At 35.4% G+C, this 22,881-nt stretch overlaps 2 protein-coding genes and 1 long non-coding RNA gene across 5 annotated transcripts; 1 reads left to right on the top strand and 2 right to left on the bottom strand.

Annotated features, from left to right (window-relative positions):
* Positions 1–699: 699 nt before the first annotated feature.
* LOC131010452 (CST complex subunit CTC1) lies at positions 700–7,809 on the top strand. Of its 3 annotated transcripts, XM_057937982.1 has the most exons (17): positions 700–2,167; positions 2,312–2,430; positions 2,511–2,585; positions 2,666–2,744; positions 2,851–2,913; positions 3,000–3,077; positions 3,221–3,421; positions 3,729–3,830; positions 3,926–4,198; positions 4,286–4,759; positions 4,846–4,923; positions 4,993–5,466; positions 5,543–5,634; positions 5,976–6,183; positions 6,346–6,460; positions 6,915–7,237; positions 7,432–7,809. In XM_057937982.1, the coding sequence occupies exons 1-17, from the start codon at positions 1,079–1,081 to the stop codon at positions 7,594–7,596; spliced, it is 4,008 nt and encodes a 1,335-aa protein (XP_057793965.1). In that variant the 5' UTR covers positions 700–1,078; the 3' UTR covers positions 7,597–7,809. The 3 variants fall into 3 exon arrangements, with proteins under 3 accessions (XP_057793965.1, XP_057793964.1, XP_057793966.1); XM_057937981.1 differs by having other exon boundaries at positions 702–2,167; positions 4,846–5,466; XM_057937983.1 differs by having other exon boundaries at positions 952–2,167; positions 4,490–4,759; positions 4,846–5,466.
* Positions 7,810–8,063: 254 nt separating this feature from the next.
* On the bottom strand, positions 8,064–9,614 carry LOC131010453 (uncharacterized). Its single transcript, XM_057937984.1, has 2 exons — positions 9,136–9,614; positions 8,064–9,051 (listed from the first exon to the last, which is right to left on the bottom strand). Exons 1-2 carry the CDS (start codon positions 9,433–9,435, stop codon positions 8,230–8,232), a joined length of 1,122 nt encoding a protein of 373 aa, XP_057793967.1. The 5' UTR covers positions 9,436–9,614; the 3' UTR covers positions 8,064–8,229.
* Positions 9,615–19,952: 10,338 nt separating this feature from the next.
* On the bottom strand, positions 19,953–20,504 carry LOC131010451 (uncharacterized). Its single transcript, XR_009096557.1, has 3 exons — positions 20,345–20,504; positions 20,147–20,264; positions 19,953–20,064 (listed from the first exon to the last, which is right to left on the bottom strand). It is a non-coding gene; the product is annotated as an uncharacterized LOC131010451 (long non-coding RNA).
* Between the last annotated feature and the right edge of the window lie 2,377 nt (positions 20,505–22,881).

Here is a 22,881-nt window from a genome sequence, read left to right as displayed (position 1 = left end):
AAACACGAATCTATGTTACAATATTAAACTATTCCTTATACATACACTGCTGAACTTCAAGCGATGACAATCACTCGTGAGAAATAAGTGGAAGCAAACAATTAATGAGATAAGGAATATAGGAATACAATCCAATTTGGTGGTCTAAAAATGAATATATTCAATACTTTGATGGGTAAAAACACTTGACTCCCTAATAAAAATGTTTGAAATATTGTATTATGGGATAATTTTTTTCTATGATTATCTTAGTTATGTTGGTTGTAATTTAGGTGTGATTTCATTTTATGCAATTTCAGTATTATGTAATTCCTCAATTGGTGTGATCTTATTTTATGTAACTTCACTCTATTAGCTATGAAAGGTCTATATGCGTGTGACCTGTATTTTTAATTGGTGGTTGCAGAGATAATGTTGAATGTATGTGACATATATGATAGAGACGGTGGTTGTAGAAATAATGTTAAATGCATGTGACCTACATGATAGAGACAATGATTGCATAGATAATATTAAATGCATATGACTCGCATGATAGAGATAGTGATATCATGTAGTAATTTGTTTTTTGAATTGATAACAGACATAAATAGGGTTAGGGATGCACTTGGCTTGATTTTTAATCTATTTATACATCTCAATTAGTACATCACTACAACTTTTTATTGTTGTACTTAGAGTGAATTTTCCTTCATCCAAAATGTCGTCAAACGATAACTTTGATGATGGTTCAAGTTCTAGTTTGATTTTTTCGATTTGACAATTTTGATGATGAATGATGACATGAAGGTTTTACATTATGAAATCAAGCAATTGACTCCATGATAGAGGATGTCTGCTTCTATTCTTACGACTTACTCCCAATAGAGCCCTACGACGACTCATTGAACGACAATGTGCAAAGGGCAAAATTTAAAATTATAGTACTAGTAGTTAGCTTCTTCAAGAAGAGTGAAGGATTTGGAGTATATGTTACTTTCACTCCCGCCCTCTCCCGCTATCCCCTCTCTTCTCTCTCTCTCTCTCAGAAACAAAGAATTCCATCCTTACTACTTAAAGCTAAGAAGCTAGATGTGCAATGGAAGACAACCCAACCACTACATTAACTATCTCCAATCTCATCAAGTCCGGCCGCCCCCTCACGGCCGCCTCATCTCTTGTTCCTAGCCGCCCCATCGACCTTCTCAAGACTTCCAACCAAAACCCCTGCTGCCGGAATTCCATCTGCCAAAACCCTAACGTACAAACCCTTAAACCTTTCAAACACTCAGCACTCCTTATTGGAACTCTCAACCTACCATCTTCCGAAGATCGCTATTCCCCGCTTCAATGTAATTGCTTTCAGTTTTCTGACGACGATTCCACCACCATTTGCTGTGAAATTTTGGATTTTGACACGAAAATGATCGGTCAAAAGATCCGAATTCTCGCTTGGAACTTCATTCCTTTCGAGCGTCAGAATCGGGGCGTGAAAGGTGGTTTTCTCGAGATCATTACGTGGGATTTCTTCCAAGCTTGCTGTGGGAGTAGGTGCTCTTTGTTAGATTGTAGCTGCTTTTGCTTGAGTTTAGGTAATTGTGATGTTGGAGAAAGTTCCATGGCCCACAAGTTGATTTTCGGTGTTATAATGTCGATAAGCCCTGTATCCACTGTCCCTTGGGCGAGCGAGGGAGGTGATTCTAGGGGCGTTCGCGGGTTTCTTGTACATATTCTTGTTTGTCAATGCAAAGGTTGTGCTTCAAAACACCTGGTATCAGAACTCAGAGGTTTATGTGAGAGAAATGTCAAAGATCATCGTTTCATTCAGAGCACGATAGTATACTTCTGTGGAGTGACATCGTCGTGGCATCCTGTGATCTCACGATTAATTGGTGATGTAGTTTTAGTTATGGGGTTAAAGAAAAAGTTGGTTTATTTGAGGAAGGAAGAGTCTCAGCTGATGTATGTGACAACAGATGGTGCATCATTACACGTTGCTAAGTTATCGAAGGAACTGCGTCTACCTCAAAATGCTGATATAAGAGGGAAAGGGGAATGTGGTAACTACACTGGGGCCATTACTGGCGTTTACATGGATGGGCTGATTCTTGAGTTGGATCAAGATGTGATACTATTGTTAACTGACCAGTACCTTGCTTTGCCTCACTATGTCAGAATTGGTGTGCTTGTATGTTAGTTCTACCCTTTTTGCAGTAGTTCACATTAAGATAATTTTTACATTAGCCTGTGGAAGGCAGATAATATTCCTGCCGACAGCAGCTTAAATCTATGGAATGGTAACATAACTTAATCAAATGTATGTTTCTTTCAGGTTACTCTGAAGAATGTTCATTTTTTGGATCCATGTTTTCCGTGGGGAAAAATGTTGATACTTGGTGCTTGCACTAGGACTAGCATGCATTTGGAGTCATTCTCTCCACTGGAATCATGGTTGTGGTTTCTACACATCTATGCTATTGGAGACACTCCCTTTATTTAGTGCATTTATATTTGAGTACAATTTGTTGCAGGTGTCATTTGAAACAACAATATCCAAGTCTTCTTCAGAAATTCATTAATTCTTTGCCGTATGCTGCCAGATTGTGGTACCTGAGTACATACATATTTCTTTAATCCGTCATTTTTTTTCTGACTGGCTCATCTAATGCTGTACTTATTGCTTCAGGGCATTGCTTATTGTCTCGTGTTTCCGGAAAATGTTTGCTGGGATTTTGTCTGTGGAGGAGATCTTAGGATCAAAACATGTAATAAATATGGTTACTTTTTTTTCAACTTTGGTTGAATTATCGCATAAATGCATTTTATTATCATGCTTAGAGTAAATCTAAGTTAACGTCAAGGTGTTCACAGAAGGAAGGCCTGGCTCAAAAGTATGCTAGTTCACATTTGCCATCATCAGCTTTACAAACTCGGGTAAACCTAGTATTGGTTGGAAGAACATTGAAAAAGTTATCTCTTTTATTTTTTCTATGTTATACTTTTGAATCTCTATATGGCAGCATGGAATCCTGCTGGAGTTCTGTAGACATGACTTATGTTCTGGTGGCAAGGAAGTAGATTGTTGTCACTTGAGACTGGTGAGTCAGAGTGGGAGTTATTTTCTAATTCTAATCTGCTGAGCTTTATATCTGGCTTCATTTATGTCAATCATGTCCGGATGTCTTGGTTCATTTAGAACTTTATGTGAGAATCCAACTGTATTTTACTTGCTTTCTTTCAGGTGCTTCCTATTGCTAATTTAGTTAGTTATTGTGAGGCTTCGTGGAAAAAAGTGTTCAAATCCCAAGAGAATCATCCTGATTTTATGGGTGGGATCAATCAGAAAAGCCCTCTATGTTGCGGTGGGAGATCTTATGTGCAATCAATCAGAAGAATATTGTGCTCGGAAGAAATTGGTGTCGTTGTCCTGGGAACTTTAAGGGTCAGCATTTCAGCACTTTCCTTAAAATCACAATAGTCATTTTCACCTTTGGCTTGTGATTGTCATGTTTTATTAGTTTCTCTGATTTCAAAATACTGTATAATCTTAATTTATATGTATAAAGTATAATTTTCGCATTATGTCTAGCTTAGTGCTAGTTGGGTCAACGATAAGATCAATAGAAGGACCTGCAGTAGCCTCTTTCAGTATTGCCATCGACAATCAGCTTAGTGTATTATGTTAGATTTACCTCACTTGAAGCTACAATTTTAAAAGTTTGGCCTGGCTATTGTTCTTTCCTTTTCAGATTTCATCTTCTTCTGGAAGACTTCAGCTTGTTGATGCAACTGGCAGTGTTGATTTCATGTTTAACCTTCCAGAAACTTGGGACTTTAAGAGGATTTTTGAGGTGGTACTGCTAAAACTTTGTTGTATGTGTGTTAGGTTCATAATGACACAACGGTTCCCTTTCAGAATTATGTAATGTCTCTTGAATATTCTCAGGCAAAGGACTACAGGCTCATTATGGAAGGCACATGCCCTGAACTGGTAGACTTAAATCCAACCATATATCAGCCTCTATCTTGCAGAAGTATCTTCAGTAATTCTTTCCCATCAAGAAAGTTGAATATATCAATTTATCTTTACCATTGTCCAAGTGATGAGGATTCTAGAAGTCGTTCTCTATTCTTTGATTGGAAAGGGAATTCTCAGGATCTTAATAGTGGGAGATATCATCTGCTTTGGATAATACATAAGTTTCCCATTCAACGGAAGGTATGCTGTCATTCAAAGATAATTGACGCTTTGAAATTTTAGACTGGTCACTAAATCCGCATGATCTCAACCTTGTACTTTGTTCAGTTTCTAGGAGATCTAGCAAAAAGACACAACATGTTTGCGGAGGCCGTATTCTTACCTTGGGATTTGCTTGTTGTTGGGAAATACAGAGATGCAATAATGACTAGAAGTTTTTCAGGCCATTGGCAGGATTTTTTCAAAAACTTTACTCCAACTAAGGAGCACCTTACTCTTAAGAGATGTAACAGTGAGCATACTTCATTTCAGGTTTCCAGTCACTGTACAGATGATGCCGGAAGTGGTTTAAGAAGCCACTGCGATGGTTTCTGTAGCTCCCATTGCAACTCTTATAGAGAAAACAGATGTTCAAATAATGGGATAGAGCTGTCATGTGAAAATACTGGTGAAGGAGTAAACATTCATTGGATGGGAATGCTGCATTGTGCCAGTGGTAGTGCTGAGGTTGTTTCTAGCTGCAAACCACCAAGGAGGAAGGTGTTGCTGGAATTCGGTCCTGATTGCTTTTCCAAGTATGAAGTATGTTGATTGTTCATTAACATGCTATATAATAATTTCCATTTTGTTTATTCGATATTTAGTTAAGCATCTTCGAAAATTTGCAGCTACTCAAAATTAGTTGCTGTTATCTTGTTAAAGACGAGGAGGGAGATTTGTTATGCTGTAAAGAAGAAAATTATCAAGTCAGTCATGCTAAAGCGCTCATTAGTTCTGGAACCCTTTTTCGTAGTCTTACATTGTCATCTATCCAGGGTCTTCAAAGTACTGATCTGTCTGGCAATTTGCATGTTAGTGATGATGAGCTAGCCAAGGGTTTCTGTAATGAAATTCCATGCCTGATTGGCAATAGCACGGGCAATGAGAATTATTCAGACATTAACATATTTGTTCCCTCCAGTGCCGTAAATTTGTTGGAGAATTTTATGAAGATAATGGAATGTGTTTCTAATAAGCCCAGGGATTCTTTGGAGGAGGGATCTAGCATCCATGATCATAATGGGTCGATGATGCATTCATCCATGCAATCTTTGGGAACTTCATGTTCTGACTACCCTTTACCTCAGGGGAACCTAATAACTCTACGTGGCCTTGTACTGGCTTTTCATGATTGTCACGGTGTCGATTTTCTTGCACAACCTGGGCGCTGTCATGGTCAAGGTTCAAAGTTGATGTTACTTCAAGAAAAAGCTGGCGTCTGCATCCATGTTTTTGTGGACAATCACACTGTATGTCCTATACATGTATTTCGCTTAATATTGACACACAATCTTACTTGGTAGTAATAATTAATATATTCTACAGGTTAGAATCTTCTGCGATAGAAGCAAAGAACATTGTCCTATTGGGTTAGGAAGAGACGCCTATGCAACCTTTCACCGAGTACTTGTACTTAGGTACGTATTCATAATTCATGCATATATCATCTCTTTGCTTCAGAGAGTCCTTTGGTGGCAATTTTCCTTTTCTGATTTTCTTTATTTCTGGTTATTAAGATCCAGGAAAAGAAAAATACAATTTAATCCTTTTTTTTCATGTATACTGTAGCAGGGGTGTAATTGCTTATCTTTTCTTGTTTCCCTTGTTAATGAACCGTTTCTTTTATCTTGATCCAGTAGGTCAGATAATGTTTGCAATTTCCATGCTTAGAATTCGTTGAAAAGTGTTTCCTTCTTGTTGTACAACATGATCGAGAAGTCGAAAGATGTTTATCACTAACATATGTTTCTTTTCCCAGTGAGCTGGACAAGTATATGATGACAGCTGTATCTTTCATCACAGTCGACCATGCAAGCTTGATGAGGGAGCACCATGGTCATGATCTCAGTAATGCATCCAGAACTGTAGGCTCACATATTGGTGCATCTCATGATACTGTTTCTATAGCACTGATATCTGATGCACTGCAATTATCAGAGCTTAGGCCAATGCAATTTCGTTGCAAGGTAATTCGTGAGAGCTCTCTTGATCTAATTTGCTACATTTTGATTGTTCTAATCTATATATTCTTATTTCTTTCCTTTCTTCTATACATGTGCAAAATGCTTTACAGTTTTTGATTATCAACCTTTTCTCATTCTTTTTATCTACTTTTTGTGGTGACACAGGTTGTTGCTTTGTATATTCTTGTGCTAGAAAAGGCTGGAAGTACTGCGATTTTTCAGTCACGTGTTCAGTCCATACACTCTATTTTTCGGATTCCATTTGCTGGTTTTATCATAGGTACTACTTCCGTTCCTTTCACATGGTGTTAGTCGTTGGAAATGTGCATATTCACTAGAGCTCAATGTTGCTCCACATAGAAGCTATGCCACCTGATTTGGTGGAGTGCAAGTTTTGCTCTTGAGTTAGGTCTCATTAATTAATTGTAAGAAAATTAAGATTTATTGTAATCTCCAGTGTTCGGCTAATGAGTCTTTGATTCAATCAAGAATTGGATTTCTGCTTAGTTCAAGCAACCTAAGACGCCTTCTAAACCATATATTTATTGAACTGTCCTTTTTGTGATAGTCTTTGCCAAGAAAGTTTGTATAGGACCTTTTCCAGGCTATTATTTCCATCACTAGTTTGAGTGTATGTTCTCGTGTGAAGCTTTAATAAGAATAGGCAATTTGTCTCATTGCTCTGAACCATTATGTCCGTTTCCTTTTCAAATCATTCTCTGAATGTGATGTAGATGACGGTTCATCCTCCTGTTGTTGTTGGGCGGACTCTGAGACTGCTGCAACCTTCCTTGGTTTAGATTCGGAGGAGTATTCACTAAAAGATACTTTAACGGGATATAAGGCTGGTAAAGGGCAGCTAGTAATCTCCACTGTTGGCCGCCTAAACCAAGCATTAGAGCGACATGGTAGAATTATGGTGAAAAATTGTAGCTCCATGTTCGATTCTTCATGCCAGGATCTTGAATTCGCTGTTGACTCAAAGAGATCACTAAGCAGTTCGGATGAGGATAACCTTCGAAGCTTAGTTACCAAAGCTATTCTCACCGCATCTTGGGTAAGCTTGTATCATTACTGCTCTTCAGTGAAGATGAAAACCATTTGTTTCTTTTATTGAGAAAAATCCGAAGAACATCACCTGAGATACATGATTCATTAATTTTGGGTAGAATAAATATTGTTCAGGCAATAGAACTTCTCTATTCTTGTAACCAGTTCGCTTTCTTGAATTTGATATTTGTTTATTTTCAGAGAGTCGATGGCAGCCTCATGGATCCGGAAAAAGCATCCTGGTTGGAGGAGCGTCTATCAGAGCTGGATGTCGCTGTTCCTCCATTGCTAAATATATGGGCAACGCGTGTTTGTCGAACAGACACGCTTGCAGAAGCTAGGAGCATCGTTCAAGAACTCGTATAGTTGCATTCAATATCTCATCTTTGTTCTACATTCATGAGTTTGCCAAAGGTTTCAGAATGCCTTAGTAGTGTATGTATATAGTTACATACTTATTCATGACCATTCATGTTGGTTGGTTTCTGCCACAAAGTGTATAGTCGCACAGTATTTATACTCACAAAATTTATTTGATGGGAATTTCTTCATAATTAAATAAAGGATTAAATAGATTCAGTCGGTGGTATGGTTCTAAGGCTTGATACGGGAGTGAAAACACAGAAGACAAATACTATATTCTTCAACAAAAAACAAAATTAATCGAAAACTCAAATATAAGTATCAAAGTATGACTCATACAACATCAAAGCACAGCTATTTATAATTCTAAAAGTGGGTTTTAATTGAAAAGGGAATTAAAGTCTTAAAATATAAAGGAAACAAAATTCTACTAAAATCTAATAACAATAGATTAATAGAGAGTGGGTGGATGTAGTAAAAATGAAGTTATTAATATATTCACATTTCTCACCAAATATATATCCATTGATTCACAGCAATAAGTGTATTTGATAGTCTCCAAAACCAAAACCATTTATCTGACAAAACAGCGATCGAATTAATTTAGAAAGAAATTAAAATCCATCCATCCTAGTCCTAGCATGATATGGCAGTGTCGGAATGGTGATCATCAGCAGGTGGCAAGAAATAATCTGTGGAGAGGCCAGAGATATTGAAATCAACCTCTTCGATAGTCCAAGTCTCCTCCAAGTTCCACCTCCTCTTGAGGGTCTTGCCGTATCTGTAGATGGAGGCGGTGGTCTTGCCGGCGTGGGCGATGTTGATGCCGTTGACGGGCCGGTAGTCGAGGAGCAAGGACTGCAGGGAGGTCTCGTAGAAGACGCAGTCGTCGGCGGCGGCACTGGCATTGGCTTTCATGCGTATGAGCTTGGTGTCTTCGAAGTGGATGAGGAGGCCCGAGCGCTGGCTGAAGTATCCCCATATGGTGTGGTGCACCAGCTGGGTGTGGGGCGTGCTCTGCGCCTTGAGCATCTCGGAGCTCATCTCCAGCTTCAGTATGAAGCAGTCTTCGTCGTTGATCACCTTCTCCCCGATGCACACCGTGTTTGAGAAGAGGTTTGCGGTGGATCGAGGGTCCAGCCCCTGGAAGAATCTTCTCAGGGGCCGCGGTGGGCCCCGCGAGATGTTGGAATTTCCCGAGTTGGACTGAGTCCAGTTGATCTTGCCGTCGCTGCCGGCGCTGATCTTGTGCCGGGAAACCACCAGCTCCAGGTACCATAAATCCGGGTTCATCTGCCATATCACGAACCCGCCTGCCTCGCTACTCCTTTTACCAGCAGCCTCCACGACCATCTTCACCTGCCCCACCGCGTACATGCTGCTCACGCCGTTGAGCGCCGTCACCCCTCCCGCTGCCGCTATGTATTGCTGCACTATGTACTTGGCTGTGCAAGATTCCTGCATGTTTACCATTTTCATTAATGTCCTCTTTCTATTCCAACATCTTGAATTTATATATAAAAGATAATGTTAGTATATTACAATGGAGCCATCTTTAATGGGGTTGGTGAGAGCGTGATCCAATTGTGCGCGGAAAGGGATGAAAGCGGAGGAGACGAGCTTGAGGAGGAGCATGAAGTGGTCGGTGTCGGAGAGGAGGGGGTTGGGGATGGCGGCGGCGGCGGACTGGTAGTGGGCCCGCATGAGATCCCGCATGTTCTGCCACCGCACGTCGGCGCTGCTCCCCATCTTCTCGAACATCTCCTCCGGGATCGGCACCTCCAGCACCGTATCCAGCCCGCCTTCCTTGTCCGAATTCGGACATAGATTCCTCATCACCATTCATACGATCGATCCGTTCCGGGAAGAGGCTGATCGATGATTTTTTCCTCTTCCCCTTTTTCTTCTTCAATTGATTTTCTTTTCTATTTTTTGATGGATATGTTTGCCAAAGGTGTTCCTTGTACGTAGGGAATCATTTAAGCCAAGCTTTATGCTTTTTGTTTCATAATTTTGTGTTTTATTATGTCCATCTTATATATATTTTATTTGTTACATGGATATTTCAAATGCTTCTAAATGATGTGATTTATTTCAAGGACAGACTGCAGGTCATGCACGAATACTGAAATTTGGACTTTCTATTTATAATTAAGAAAAAGAAATATAAATTAAAAATATTTAATTAAATAATACTTCATTCGTCTACAAAATAAGTACTCATTTGTGGGCGGCATGAGTTTTGAGAAATTGATTAAGGTGTGTGAGTGAAATAAAGGATCCACTCTTGTTGTGAATGAGTTATGTGGGGTACACTTACCAAAAAAGAAAATGATACTCATTTGATGGACGGATCTAAAAGGAAATAAATGTATTTATTTCGTGGATGGATGAAGTATTTTTTTTTGGTCAAATAAAAAATAATCATATCAGAAATTAAGTCATTCACTTTTAAAGTGTTCCTTCACTTGAAATTTTGAAACAAAATCATTAACAACACTTTCATCGTCAAATTCTTTCAAAATTGGATCAGTTGTTCTTTTAGTGCATTTCTAATATCCAGAGTGATATTTCTAATCATATTAGGCTTGACCAAAAGTGCCAAGTGTACAATTAAATAAAGTAAAGATATAAAAGAATAATTAACAAATATAAGAATTTAGAGAAGAATGATCACATTTGAAATTTCACATGAATGAGTGCCTTAGTATATCCACATATTAACACATACAACCAAAATACCATTAGATTTCATCAATTAAAATTATTAACAATGATCCAATAATTAATGAAAACAAAAAGAAATGAAAGTATAAAAACATAATTGAAGATTTTAAAGAAATTACCTGGACTTGAAAGATACAAAAATTTGTAATTAGAACTTCATCAATTAAAACGATTAACAATAAATCAATAATAAAACCAAAAAACTAAAAAGTATAAACTATAATTCAAAATTTTAAAGAAAATACTTTGTTCTGAACAAAAATTTGCAGACAAACTGTTACTAGACGGAGTTGATTTTGGATCAAGAGAAATTACGAAAAAACTTTTACCTCTAAACTATATTAAACACTTTAACAATTATATACATAAGGAGAAGATCAAATAAGAATGGACAATTGTGATGAGAATGGAGAATGATTGCATAAGCCAATACATATGTTTCATAAGATGCTTGCGATTTGCATAAGCTGCTTGTAATGACTGCATAACGAAATTTAATTAATTAGATAAAATTTTCGTTACCTCCAGGATTCGAACCCAGATAAAAAATTTATGCAGTATTATACTATAGCTTATGCAATACTACTGAGTTATGCAATCATTCTCATTTCTCACGAAAGCATTCTCAATGTACTCTATTCCTATATACATATAAATATATATGCACCTATATATTTTTAGACCCCTTATTTGTTTTTTGGAGCCGATGACGACAATCTATAAAAATTAGAATCCGACTAGGATAGAAGCTCGCAGTCTGATTCATCATCAAATTTAATTTCTTTGGGCCAGGAATCTTTTGCAATTTGAACCTTTACATTGACCATTTTACTCTGTTAGACGCATGTGGATGATATTTGTAATAATAAAAAAAGTTGGATCACATATTTTGAAGCCCAAATGCAACATATATATAACTAATTTGTTGGCTTGTTGATGTAATCGATATTCGTGTCAAGTTTGTTTGAATCTGAGCTCACTAATGCTATGTTCGCCATTCAATCATGAGTGCTATCTTTCCTAGGTTGGGAGTTTCTTTGTTTGTAAACAAATTTTACGTGTGTGTTTGGTAAATTTTATAAGTCTGAATAAATTATGAGTGCTATCTTTTTATTTTGCACATGAAAAATATTTTCAACGCTCACAATTTAATCATGGACCCCCGATTTGAAGTCAAAATCATGCGAACCTAAATTTTGAATTCCTAAATTGACATGAATAGCAAATCCATAGTCTTGAATCGTAAATTCGCAACTTTCTGGGCTCTGAATTTTTAAAAATAATAAATACTACCTTAAATGATAATCTAAAAACTTGAGACTTATTTTATGATGAAATGAAAGTGTTTGAATATCAGTCTAACTACGTCGTTTAGGAAGACTTTCGTTTAAGCCACATAGACAGTTCCGACTTCTACCTCAACATTCATTCGTTAAAGATGTTTGTTGTTTGTAAAATCATAAAATAAAAATAAAAATTGGTATATTTAAAAATAGGATTTACGGTATTATATTTACGTGTGTTATTAGCCCAATTAATAATATGATTAGACAATATATGTATGCACTTACCTTTTCATTGCAGAATTGTGTAATTAATAGATGATGAACACTCTTTTTTTTTCTTTGTATTTTTTTCTTTTGGGATTTTTTCAGGGATCGACCCGTGATCTTATAAGAGTTTTTTAAGTTCTTTCAACTTTTGTTTTTTCTCTTTAATAAATTACTCAATTTCATCATCACAATTTGACCCCGTTAACACTATTTACATTCCAAAATTGTTCAAACTTATTTTTAGAACAACAATATTTCCTACATGCGTAATCCAAATATAGTGACATTATAAAGAAAAATAGAAAAAATAACAACCCTACTAGCCCTTCGAAAACAAAAGAAGAGAACTCAAGGTTGAGCATCATAAAAAAATGATCTTAAGATAAATTCAAAGTCGAAAAAAGAATACTCGTCCAGTTACAAGTAAATATATAGAGAAAACTATAAGTTGATAAATCCTTATAAACTAAATCCACAAATCACAATGACGCCACCAATACTGTTTAATCCATCTGCCTCAATAAACTCTACATATCGTGCGCCAATTAATTACCCTTGTAATAAGCAATTAAAATTACTAGAAATGAACAATATTTCCTACACGATCGAGATAACTAAAAATGTTTAAGATAAGAATGCACAAAAAAAAAATAAAAAAATCTAGTGTCCTAAATTCATTTATGTTAGTAAATTAAACGAGTACCATTATCGTTCCTAACCACATAAGATAACAGCAAACAATGAAACAATCGGACAATATCTCATCCTCCATTTCAGACTCTTTCATTGGTGTTTGTGTTTGGAGTGGAGCAAACTTGACTTCAACAAAAATAGGCTAACATGACTTTCAAGAAATATGAATTATATATAGATTAAGTTAAGAAGAATCCTGGAAACTTGCTTACATTCTTTATCTATATCGTATTTTTTTTGTCGACTATATAAATTTGTTCATAAGCATTTGATATCTATCCACAGGGGTTAGTTATCGTAAAAATTATATATATCTATATTAATCTAAAAAATATCTTGAGTATAAAATATAGATTGTTTGTTACATCCATATTATATAGTAGTATTTAATTTTAAGAGTATTTGTGTATTTTATATATTGTATATTTAGAAGAGTAATATTAACTCATTGGATATTAAAATGCTAAAAAAATATATTAATTAACGGTGTAATAGCGTCAAAATACACGAACTTTCATTTTATTTTATTTTTTTCTGATTTTGCACACGATGAACAATTTGAGCGAATGATTCATTTATGCATTTTTGTATTCTTGTAGTAGAATCTATGTAATGTCCAACGACATCATTAAGGAAGACTTCCGTTTAAGTCACATAAACAATTCCAACTTCTACCTCAACATTCATTCGTTGAAAATGTTCAACGTGTGCAAAATCAGAAAGAAATAAAAGTTCATGTATTTGGAGGTAAAATTTTAAGTTCATGTGCAAAACCAGAAATATGAGAAAGTTCGTGTATTTCATTATGTTATCCAAAATCTATTTGATATACATTTGGAACTCTTTTTAAAATAATGAAAAAGATAAATATCCCATAGAATCTAACTACTTAACTAGATAAATGAAAATAACAATAAATCACTATTATATAAATAAATAAATAAGGTACATATCACGCAGATATTAAGGATTTTATTAATTTAGAAAGATATTAATATATTGATAAATTAATAATTTTTTAATTTATAGAGTATTTTCACAATTTCAGAAATTAAAATTTGGGTTGGTCTTGCATGCGAGTGACCGCATACCATGCGGTCCACCCCTCACACGCATCTATATATTTAAGCTTTGACAATTGAAAGTAAAATGAAAGTTATGGTATAGTGGCTGCCACTAGCGCCTTAAGTCCTTGTACCAATGTGGGGTTGTGGGTTCGAAACCATACACTGCCGAATTATAATTTACTTTTTTTGTTCTTTTTTTTGGCGTTTTTTGACATTTCTTTTTCATTTTTTTTATTTCAATTTTTTCTATTGTTTTACCTTTCTTTGCATTTTTTACTGTTTTTTTTTTGGTTTTTTTATGTTTGTTTTTCATTCTTTTTATTTCGATTTTTTCTTTCTTTTCGTTTTTTTGCAGTTTCTTTTTACAATATTTTTTTATTTTATTATTATATATTTTATTGATTTCAAATTAATTGTTATTATGATAAAAAATAATTATCAACATAAAGAAAAGTAATATTTTAAAGGGTAAATATCATGAAAATTCCTGAACTTTACCCGTTTTTATCAAAAATACCCTGAAACTTTTGAAATGTTCTCTAAACCCTTAAACCTATAAGGTGTTTATCAACTATATCCCGCATCTATTTTCCGGACACCAGAAACGTGACCCAAGAATATTCGTCGCCTTCAATGCTGTGAGATAATCTCTGTATTGCAATGGAACAAAGGGTTTGGCCTTTGGGTTCATCGCCACTCTACAGATTTTCATCAACATTAAAATTAGATTAAGATATTTTAATAGAATAAATGAATAATAATTTACAGCATTTACTTACACAGAAGATACAGAAGAACACATTTAAAAATCTCCAAAATCAATGAACAATAAATGCAACTAGGGCTCTATTCAACGTTTATAGACCACATTTTTGGGCCAAAATGTGGTCTAAGATGTAGTCTAATTGGGTTCAAATGTGGCTCACGGATGCCGTCCTAATTTAGTCCTAAAATAGTGGCCTAAAATAGATTGATTTACTGTTGTGAAAAATAGAAAAATATGCGCATTGTACAAAAAACTATTAAAAAATGGAAACTCGCATTAACACATATGTTGAAATGCGCATTCCTCAGAAATTTTCGATCCAAAACTAACCGTCGATTCGCATTGAAAATGGTCATTAATTAGTTGCTGTGAATAATGCACAATTGCAGTTGAAAATGTAAACACATGTGTAATGAACAAAAAACTTTTAAAAAAATAAAAACTCGCATTAAAACATATGTTGAAAAAGCTATTCAGTTAATCGGATTTGATTTCACCCCTTTAAATTATTCGTCGCCTTCAAAACGGTGAATTTGATTATGAATTTCAATCAATGTAGGATTAACTTTTAGTTTGAATTAAGCTGTGATTTCTCTTTTATTGTAATACAATTTGAAATTTTAACGAATGCAGGATGCTTTAAGCATACATTCATAGGCCTTAAACAAAAAAAGAGCCCATCAGCAACTCTTAGCTGAAGTATACAAGTTCAGTTGGTCACCCCCATGTATACATTATTAACGATATTAATACGATGTCAATAAATATTGTGAGCAATGCGCAAGTAAATATCCGCAAAACATATAAGTACGAATTACATGCGACCCACAAGAATCTCCAATTTGAAAAGCAAGTGTCTGGAATCCAAATTCGAAAGGAGCCTGCAGTGCTTATACAACTTGATTGCAAGGTTGAAGTAATCAACCATGCTCAGCCCCAATATGACACCGTGCGTATTCCACTCCTTTTGCCAGAAGGCCTCGTTGTTTAATACCTCCAAACTAGGCCAGTAAATGTTCAAGAAGTAACGTAGTTCATCTTGAACATCTGTGGCCTAACAAAAAAGTATATAAAGTTATTAATTATAGTTAATTTGATCTATATTCTAAAATAAACAATAATCCACTTACCATTCTAAATAGCAGGTGGCAGGATATTTTTCACGCGCGGCCATAAACCATGGATTGTAAAATATTCTCCTTCTTAATTCCATTGAAGAACAAGAAGCAAATCATGCGACCTAACAGGAATTGCATCAGTTGATCGATCACAATTAATTAGAAATTACATTTTAAATTATTTGAAAATTAGAAAAATAGAAAAATTACATAGTACGCTCATCAATGTTGTGAGATAATCTCTGTATTGCAACAGAACAAAGGGTTCGGTCTGTGGGTTAATCGCCACTCTTCAGATTTTCATCAACATTAAGGGGGGTGTATTCGTTGTGGATTTCCACAGACTTTAAAAAGTCCATGGAATTTAAATTTCATGGAATTCACATAGATTCCAGACGACTTTCAAAGAATTCGTGGTTGGATTTCACCCCGATTTTCACTGATTTTCGAAGATTTTACGGGATAATTTTGGAATTGAATTCCATGAAACCAGCGCCCGCGGAGAACCAGCGTCCGCGGAGTCCCAGCACCTGCTGGAAACTCAGCGACCGATGAGTTCCAGCGAGCGCTGGAAGTGTGGTACTGGCTGACCAAAATAAGCTCTGCCTTAATTGTTTGGTTGAGTTTCGTTTGTCTCCAAGAGGATATTCCAGCAAGCGTTCGAATTGAATTTCATTGATTATGATTTAATTCATCCTATAGGATAATGCTTAAGCATTCCAGGGAGCAACAATGATTCTATCAAATACACCTCCTACTGCGAGACATGTTGTTGATGCTGCTTTTGACCGACAACAGCATGGTAAACAGCTGGTAAGTGACACCTTGCGTCTCTTCTGCATCAGATGCCTTTCAGTTTTTTGAGGTCTTAATTGTTAGGTGGTTGGAAATATGTGAACATAAACCTGATTGATGCCAAATTTTTTTAGTTAATTTGAAATATATTTCATGAATGTGGCTTCACATATGAGAAGGGTTATTAATTTCATGCATCATTCGTCTGAAACATCTTACATGCTTTGATCTGATTCTGTGTCTAATATGTAGCGACATCCCACTGGTTCTTCAACGAGGGCAGCGACCGTTCGCGAGCTTCCCAGAGATGGCAGACCTTCCCCTGCTCGCCGGAAACCCTACATCAGCAAAAGGAGAAGCTCTCGTCGGAGCATTCTCAAGGGAGGAGAAGCGCTGGCGTCGGAGGGAAGCGCGGACAGCGGCGCCGCTCGCCGTTCCTGCGGCGGCGGCAGCAGATCGAAGCACATGCGACAGAATTAGGGCTCGCTCCCCCTTTTTCCTCAAGCTTGAATTCAGGAAATTGAAAGTGAAGGAAGGTAGAGATGGAGGTAGGGGAGGAGGATCGATCGCCGTTCACCGGAATTTCAGGACCAGCGGCCGCTGGACACTTCAACCTTCAATGATTGCTGAGTTCCAGCGCTCGCTGGCTTCTTGGCCGCGGCCGTTGGAACTCAGCGCTCGCTTAAAACTTCATGGATTTCAATTCTCGTGGTTCTTGGCCGGATTTCGTCGTGTGTATTTTTTGGATGAAATCCATGAAAGTCATTCCGGATTTTAAGTCAATGGAATAACGAATACACCTAGATTTGTATGGATTTTAAAAAGTCTACAACGAATACACACAGATTTATATGGACTTTTAAAAGTCTTGAACGAATACACCCAGATTTCTGCAGACTTTTTAAAGTCTTGAACGAATACACCCAGACTTTTAAAATCCATAGAAATCTATCAAATTCCACAACGAATACACCCCTCTAAAATTAGATTAAGATATTTTAATAAAATAAATTAGTAATGATTTACAGCATTTACTTGCCCAAAAGATACAGAAGATTACTTTTAAAAATCTCCAAAATCCATGAACAATAAATGTAACTAGGCCTCTATTCAACGTTTATAGACCACATTTTTGGGCCAAAATGGCCCAAAAATATTCATCGTCTTCAATGCTGTGAGATAATCTCTGTATTGCAATGGAACAAAGGGTTTGGCCTTTGGGTTCATCGCCACTCTACAGATTTTCATCAACATTACAATTAGATTAAGATATTTTAATAGAATAAATGAATAATAATTTACAGCATTTACTTACACAGAAGATACAGAAGAACACATTTAAAAATCTCCAAAATCAATGAACAATAAATGCAACTAGGGCTCTATTCAACGTTTATAGACCACATTTTTGGGCCAAAATGTGGTTTAAAATGTAGTCTGATTGGGTTCAAATGTGGCTCACGGATGCCGTCCTAATTTAGTCCTAAAATAGTGGCCTAAAATAGATTGATTTACTGTTGTGAAAAATAGAAAAATATGCGCATTGTACAAAAAACTATTAAAAAATGGAATGTAGGATTAACTTTTTGTTTGAATTAAGCTGTGATTTCTCTTTTATTGTAATACAATTTGAAATTTTAACGAATGTAGGATTAACTTTCAATTTTAATGAAAAAGAATATTAAAAGTAAATCAAAAATTTAAAATATAAAATTAGAGAGTCAAGTAGGAGGCTATCCCACTATGGGGAGTGGGCTCTTAAATGGTGGGTACCGTTTTTAAGAGCCCACCTAGGCTCTCTACTACGCGGATGCTTTAAGCATTCATTCATAGGCCTTAAACAAAAAAAGAGCCCATCAGCAACTCTTAGCTGAAGTATACAAGTTCAGTTGGTCCGATAGTCACCCCCGTGTATACATTATTAACGATACTAATACGATGTCAGTAAATATTGTGAGCAATGCGCAAGTAAATATCCGCAAAACATATAAGTACGAATTACCTGCGACCCACAAGAATCCCCAATTTGAAAAGCAAGTGTCTGGAATCCAAATTCGAAAGGAGCCTGCAGTGCTCTGTACAACTTGATTGCAAGGTTGAAGTAATCAACCATGCTCGGCCCCAATATGACACCGTGCGTATTCCACTCCTTTTGCCAGAAGGCCTCGTTGTTTAATACCTCCAAACTAGGCCAGTAAATGTTCAAGAAGTAACGTAGTTCATCTTGAACATCTGTGGCATAACAAAAAAGTATATAAAGTTATTAATTATAGTTAATTTGATCTATATTCTAAAATAAACAATAATCCACTTACCACTCTAAATGCCAGGTGGGAGGATAGTTTTCACGCGCGGCCATAAACCATGGATTGTAAAATGTTCTCCTTCTTAATTCCATTGAAGAACAAGAAGCAAATCATGCGACATAATAGGAATTGCATCAGTTGATCGATCACAATTAATTAGAAATTATATTTTAAATTATTTGAAAATTAGAAAAATAGAAAAATTACATAGTATGCTCATCAATGTTGTGAGATAATCTCTGTATTGCAACGGAACAAAGGGTTTGGTCTGTGGGTTCATCGCCACTCTTCAGATTTTCATCAACATTAAAATTAGATTAAGATATTTTAATAAAATAAATTAGTAATGATTTACAGCATTTACTTGCCCAAAAGATACAGAAGATTACTTTTAAAAATCTCCAAAATCCATGAACAATAAATGTAACTAGGCCTCTATTCAACGTTTATAGACCACATTGTTGGGCCAAAATGGCCCAAAAATATTCATCGTCTTAAATGCTGTGAGATAATCTCTGTATTGCAATGGAACAAAGGGTTTGGCCTTTGGGTTCATCGCCACTCTACAGATTTTCATCAACATTAAAATTAGATTAAGATATTTTAATATAATAAATGAATAATAATTTACAGCATTTACTTACACAGAAGATACAGAAGTACACATTTAAAAATCTCCAAAATCAATGAACAATAAATGCAACTAGGGCTCTATTCAACGTTTATATACCACATTTTTGGGCCAAAATGTGGTCTAAAATGTAGTCTGATTGGGTTCAAATGTGGCTCACGGATGCCGTCCTAATTTAGTCCTAAAATAGTGGCCTAAAATAGATTGATTTACTGTTGTGAAAAATAGAAAAATATGCGCATTGTACAAAAAACTATTGAAAAATGGAAACTCGCATTAACACATATGTTGAAATGCGCATTTATCCCCTTTAAAATATTCGTCGCATTCAAAACGGCGAATTTGATTATGAATTCCAAGAGGAATTTAATCTAGAGAAAATAACAATACTAGCCATAGAAACTTTACACCCTAATAATGTACTCTCTTTGTCTCAATAAAAGTGATCACCTTTCCATTTTGGTTTATCCGATTAAAAGTGGCCACTTTCCATAATAGTAAAAACTTTAGCTTAATTAAGCATGTTAGGTTAAGTTTAATTAACCTCCTAATTTAAACCTATCTCATCTATTCTACCTAATCCTAGCCACACTCCTCTGAGTACCAGGTAAAATACCAAAATGAGGATATCGCAGATGCAAACTAAAGTAAAGCTGGATCGCTATATAAAAGTGATCGTACCTATGGAGTCCATTATTCACGCCATGTCTATTCCACTCGGACTGACAAAATGAAACATTGTCGGGTCCTAAAAAATTCAGCCAATGTTGAATCAAAAGCAGACGAAGTGGGTCTCCAGGTAAAATACTTGTCTCCTTATAAATTAAAAAATATATAAAATTAAATATAATTTATAACCTGAAAATAAATTTGAACATACAAAGTTATAATTATCACCACATTAAAAGAACAGGTTATGTATGCATATTAGGAGGATGGGGCCAAAGCCCGTGGATTGTAAAACGTCCGCTATGGCTGTCCCATTGAAGGCATAGTATCATGTTATACAAGCACACTATTGATCCAAAAAAATGTAGTTATTAACATAAAAAAGAATAATTTATTGTTCTTAGAGATAAAGCTTGTCGAATTTACCCATCACTCAAGAGTGGCCACGACGTGGAGGGGCAGTCGAGGGGGCGAAAAAAGAAATGGTTGGCATGGTAAAATGAGTGGAAACGGATATGGTGTATGTGGAGGGCGCTGCGCCATATCTACTTCAAAAGATGCAGAAGAACACTTTTAAAATCTTCAAGTCCATGAACAATAAATGCAACTAGGACTCTATTTAGCGACTCTATTTAGCGTTTATAGATCACTTTTTTTAGGCCAAAATGTGGTCTAAACTCTAAAATTGCCTGATTGGGTTCAAACGTGGCTCGCAGATGTCGTCCTAATCTAATCCTAAAATAGAGGCCTAAAATAGCTTGATTAATTGATGTGAATAATGACGAGTTGCTGTGAAAAATGAAAACACATGCGCATTGAACAAAAAAACTATTAAAAAATGAAAATTCGCATTAACACATTACACATATGTTGAAATGCGGATTCATCAGGAATTTTCGATCCAAAACTAACCGTTAATTTGCCTTGAAAATGATCATTGATTAGTTGTTGTGAATAATGCAGAGTTGCTGTGGAAAATGGAAACACATATGCATTGAACAAAAAACTATTAAAAATAGAAACTCGCATTAACAAATTTGTTGAAAAAGCTTACCAGTTAATCGGATTTGATTTCTCCCTTTAAAATATTCGTCTTCTTCAAAACGACAGATTTGATTATGAATTCCAAGAGGAATTTAATGTAGAGAAAATAACAATACTAGCCAATAGAAACTTTAGATCCTAAAAATGTACTCCATCCGTCCCAATAAAAGTGGTCACCTTTTCATTTTTATTTGTCCCTTAAAAATGGTCACTTTCAAAAATAGTAAAGATTTGGGCTTAATTAAGCCCATTAGATTAAGTTTAATTAACCTCCTAATTTAAACTTATCTCCTCTATTCTACCTAATCCTAGCCACACTTATGGGAGATTCGGCTCTTCGCGATTTTCATTTCATTTCTCTCTCATCTCTCTATTTATCCGCCGCACCACATCATGGAAAATTCGGCTCTTCGCCGTTGATTCTTGGATATGTGGCCTCCTAGGGAGAGAGCGGCAATGGATGTACCTTCTCGCCATTGTGCTCGTCGGTAGAATTTGAGGGTTGGAATCAGCGGCAACTGCCTTCGCTGAGGGTTGGAATCAGCGGATTTCTCTAATTTTTTTTGTACTTTTTTCTTTTTTCATGCATGAGACGAGTAAGGCATCAATCATCCCCTAATTTCTTGTATTCACACAAAAAAGTGGAAAATAGAATGGAACAGATGCAATGACAAAAAGATTATAGGTTGAAGAAGATTAGATTGAAGAAAGTCTTAACTAATTCATTAATTTTGGTGAACCACACTCAACACAACCTTTCTAATTATTTTATATAATTTCATTATTTAGAGTTATACTTTTATCTGCAATTATAATTTTGTATTTTGTGTCTTTTTTTAAAAAAAAAAAACACCCTAAGGATGAGGGGTTAAGCAGACCCCCAACATGTAGATAACTATCAACCAATATCTCATACGCGCTGCCCAAAAATGACAACGCCCAACAGAAACCAAAGGAAGAAACAAGAACCAGACAAAACAAGACTATACAGAGATGTGGTCCAAAAGTGACTACATCCCAAAGATAAAGGAGACACAAACAAACGGAAGTAAAACATAACAAAATTAGCTATCAACATGATAGCTAATTGGAATTGTAATTTATGTATTTTGTGTCTTTATGATTTGTAATTTAGATAATTGGAATTTTTAATCAATAATTAATAAAAAGATTATTCATTTAAAAATTATTCTAATTTTTCCAATAGCAATTATAGCTTGATAATATTGGAAAACTTAACATTCTACTTTTACGCAAACGTATGTTATGGAGATGGTTACAGATCATTTTTGGGGTTAGTTTTCTGTAATATACTTATATAATAGTATAGAATATTTTTTTTGTCACTTTATATATAAACATTGAATATTTTAAAATTAGCCCAATTTAAAATATTTTATCATTTAACTTTGCTACTCATATCAACACTGCATTTTTGGGGTTCTTTTTCAATTGATCGTGAACTGGAGTACTATTTTCTTAGTTCCCCCAAAAATTTATCTTTAAAAGAAATTAATTGTGGATCATACATACCACATACCTACTGTTCCCGAAAAAGTTTGTATTGGCTTTTTCTTCATATTTGGGGTTGTGTATTTGTATTTTAACTCTGCGGTAGATTTTAGGCTAGAGTGATTATCCATTAAAAAAATAATTTGGAGTTCTATAAAGGTAAAATAGTATATTTTTATTAATAAATTTAGTATTTTATTAAACAAGAGGCTATGAAGAGTAAAATAGGGGCTATTAATAGAATCATCCCTTCTTCTGTTCTCTGAACATTTTGCACAACTCTACTGGGGTTGCTTTATTTGGGCCCATTTTGTTCAAATAATTACTTTTATATCAATAATTATTTGATCAAATAACTAAAAGTATAAATTTTCATGAATAAAAGTAAAAAGATAATTATACATATA

The sequence above is a fragment of the Salvia miltiorrhiza genome, chromosome 2 (assembly GCF_028751815.1).
Source record: "Salvia miltiorrhiza cultivar Shanhuang (shh) chromosome 2, IMPLAD_Smil_shh, whole genome shotgun sequence".
NCBI classification, from domain to species: domain Eukaryota; kingdom Viridiplantae; phylum Streptophyta; class Magnoliopsida; order Lamiales; family Lamiaceae; genus Salvia; species Salvia miltiorrhiza.
The sequence above is the reverse complement of the archived record's forward strand: the minus strand, read 5'-3'. Positions and strand labels throughout refer to the sequence as shown.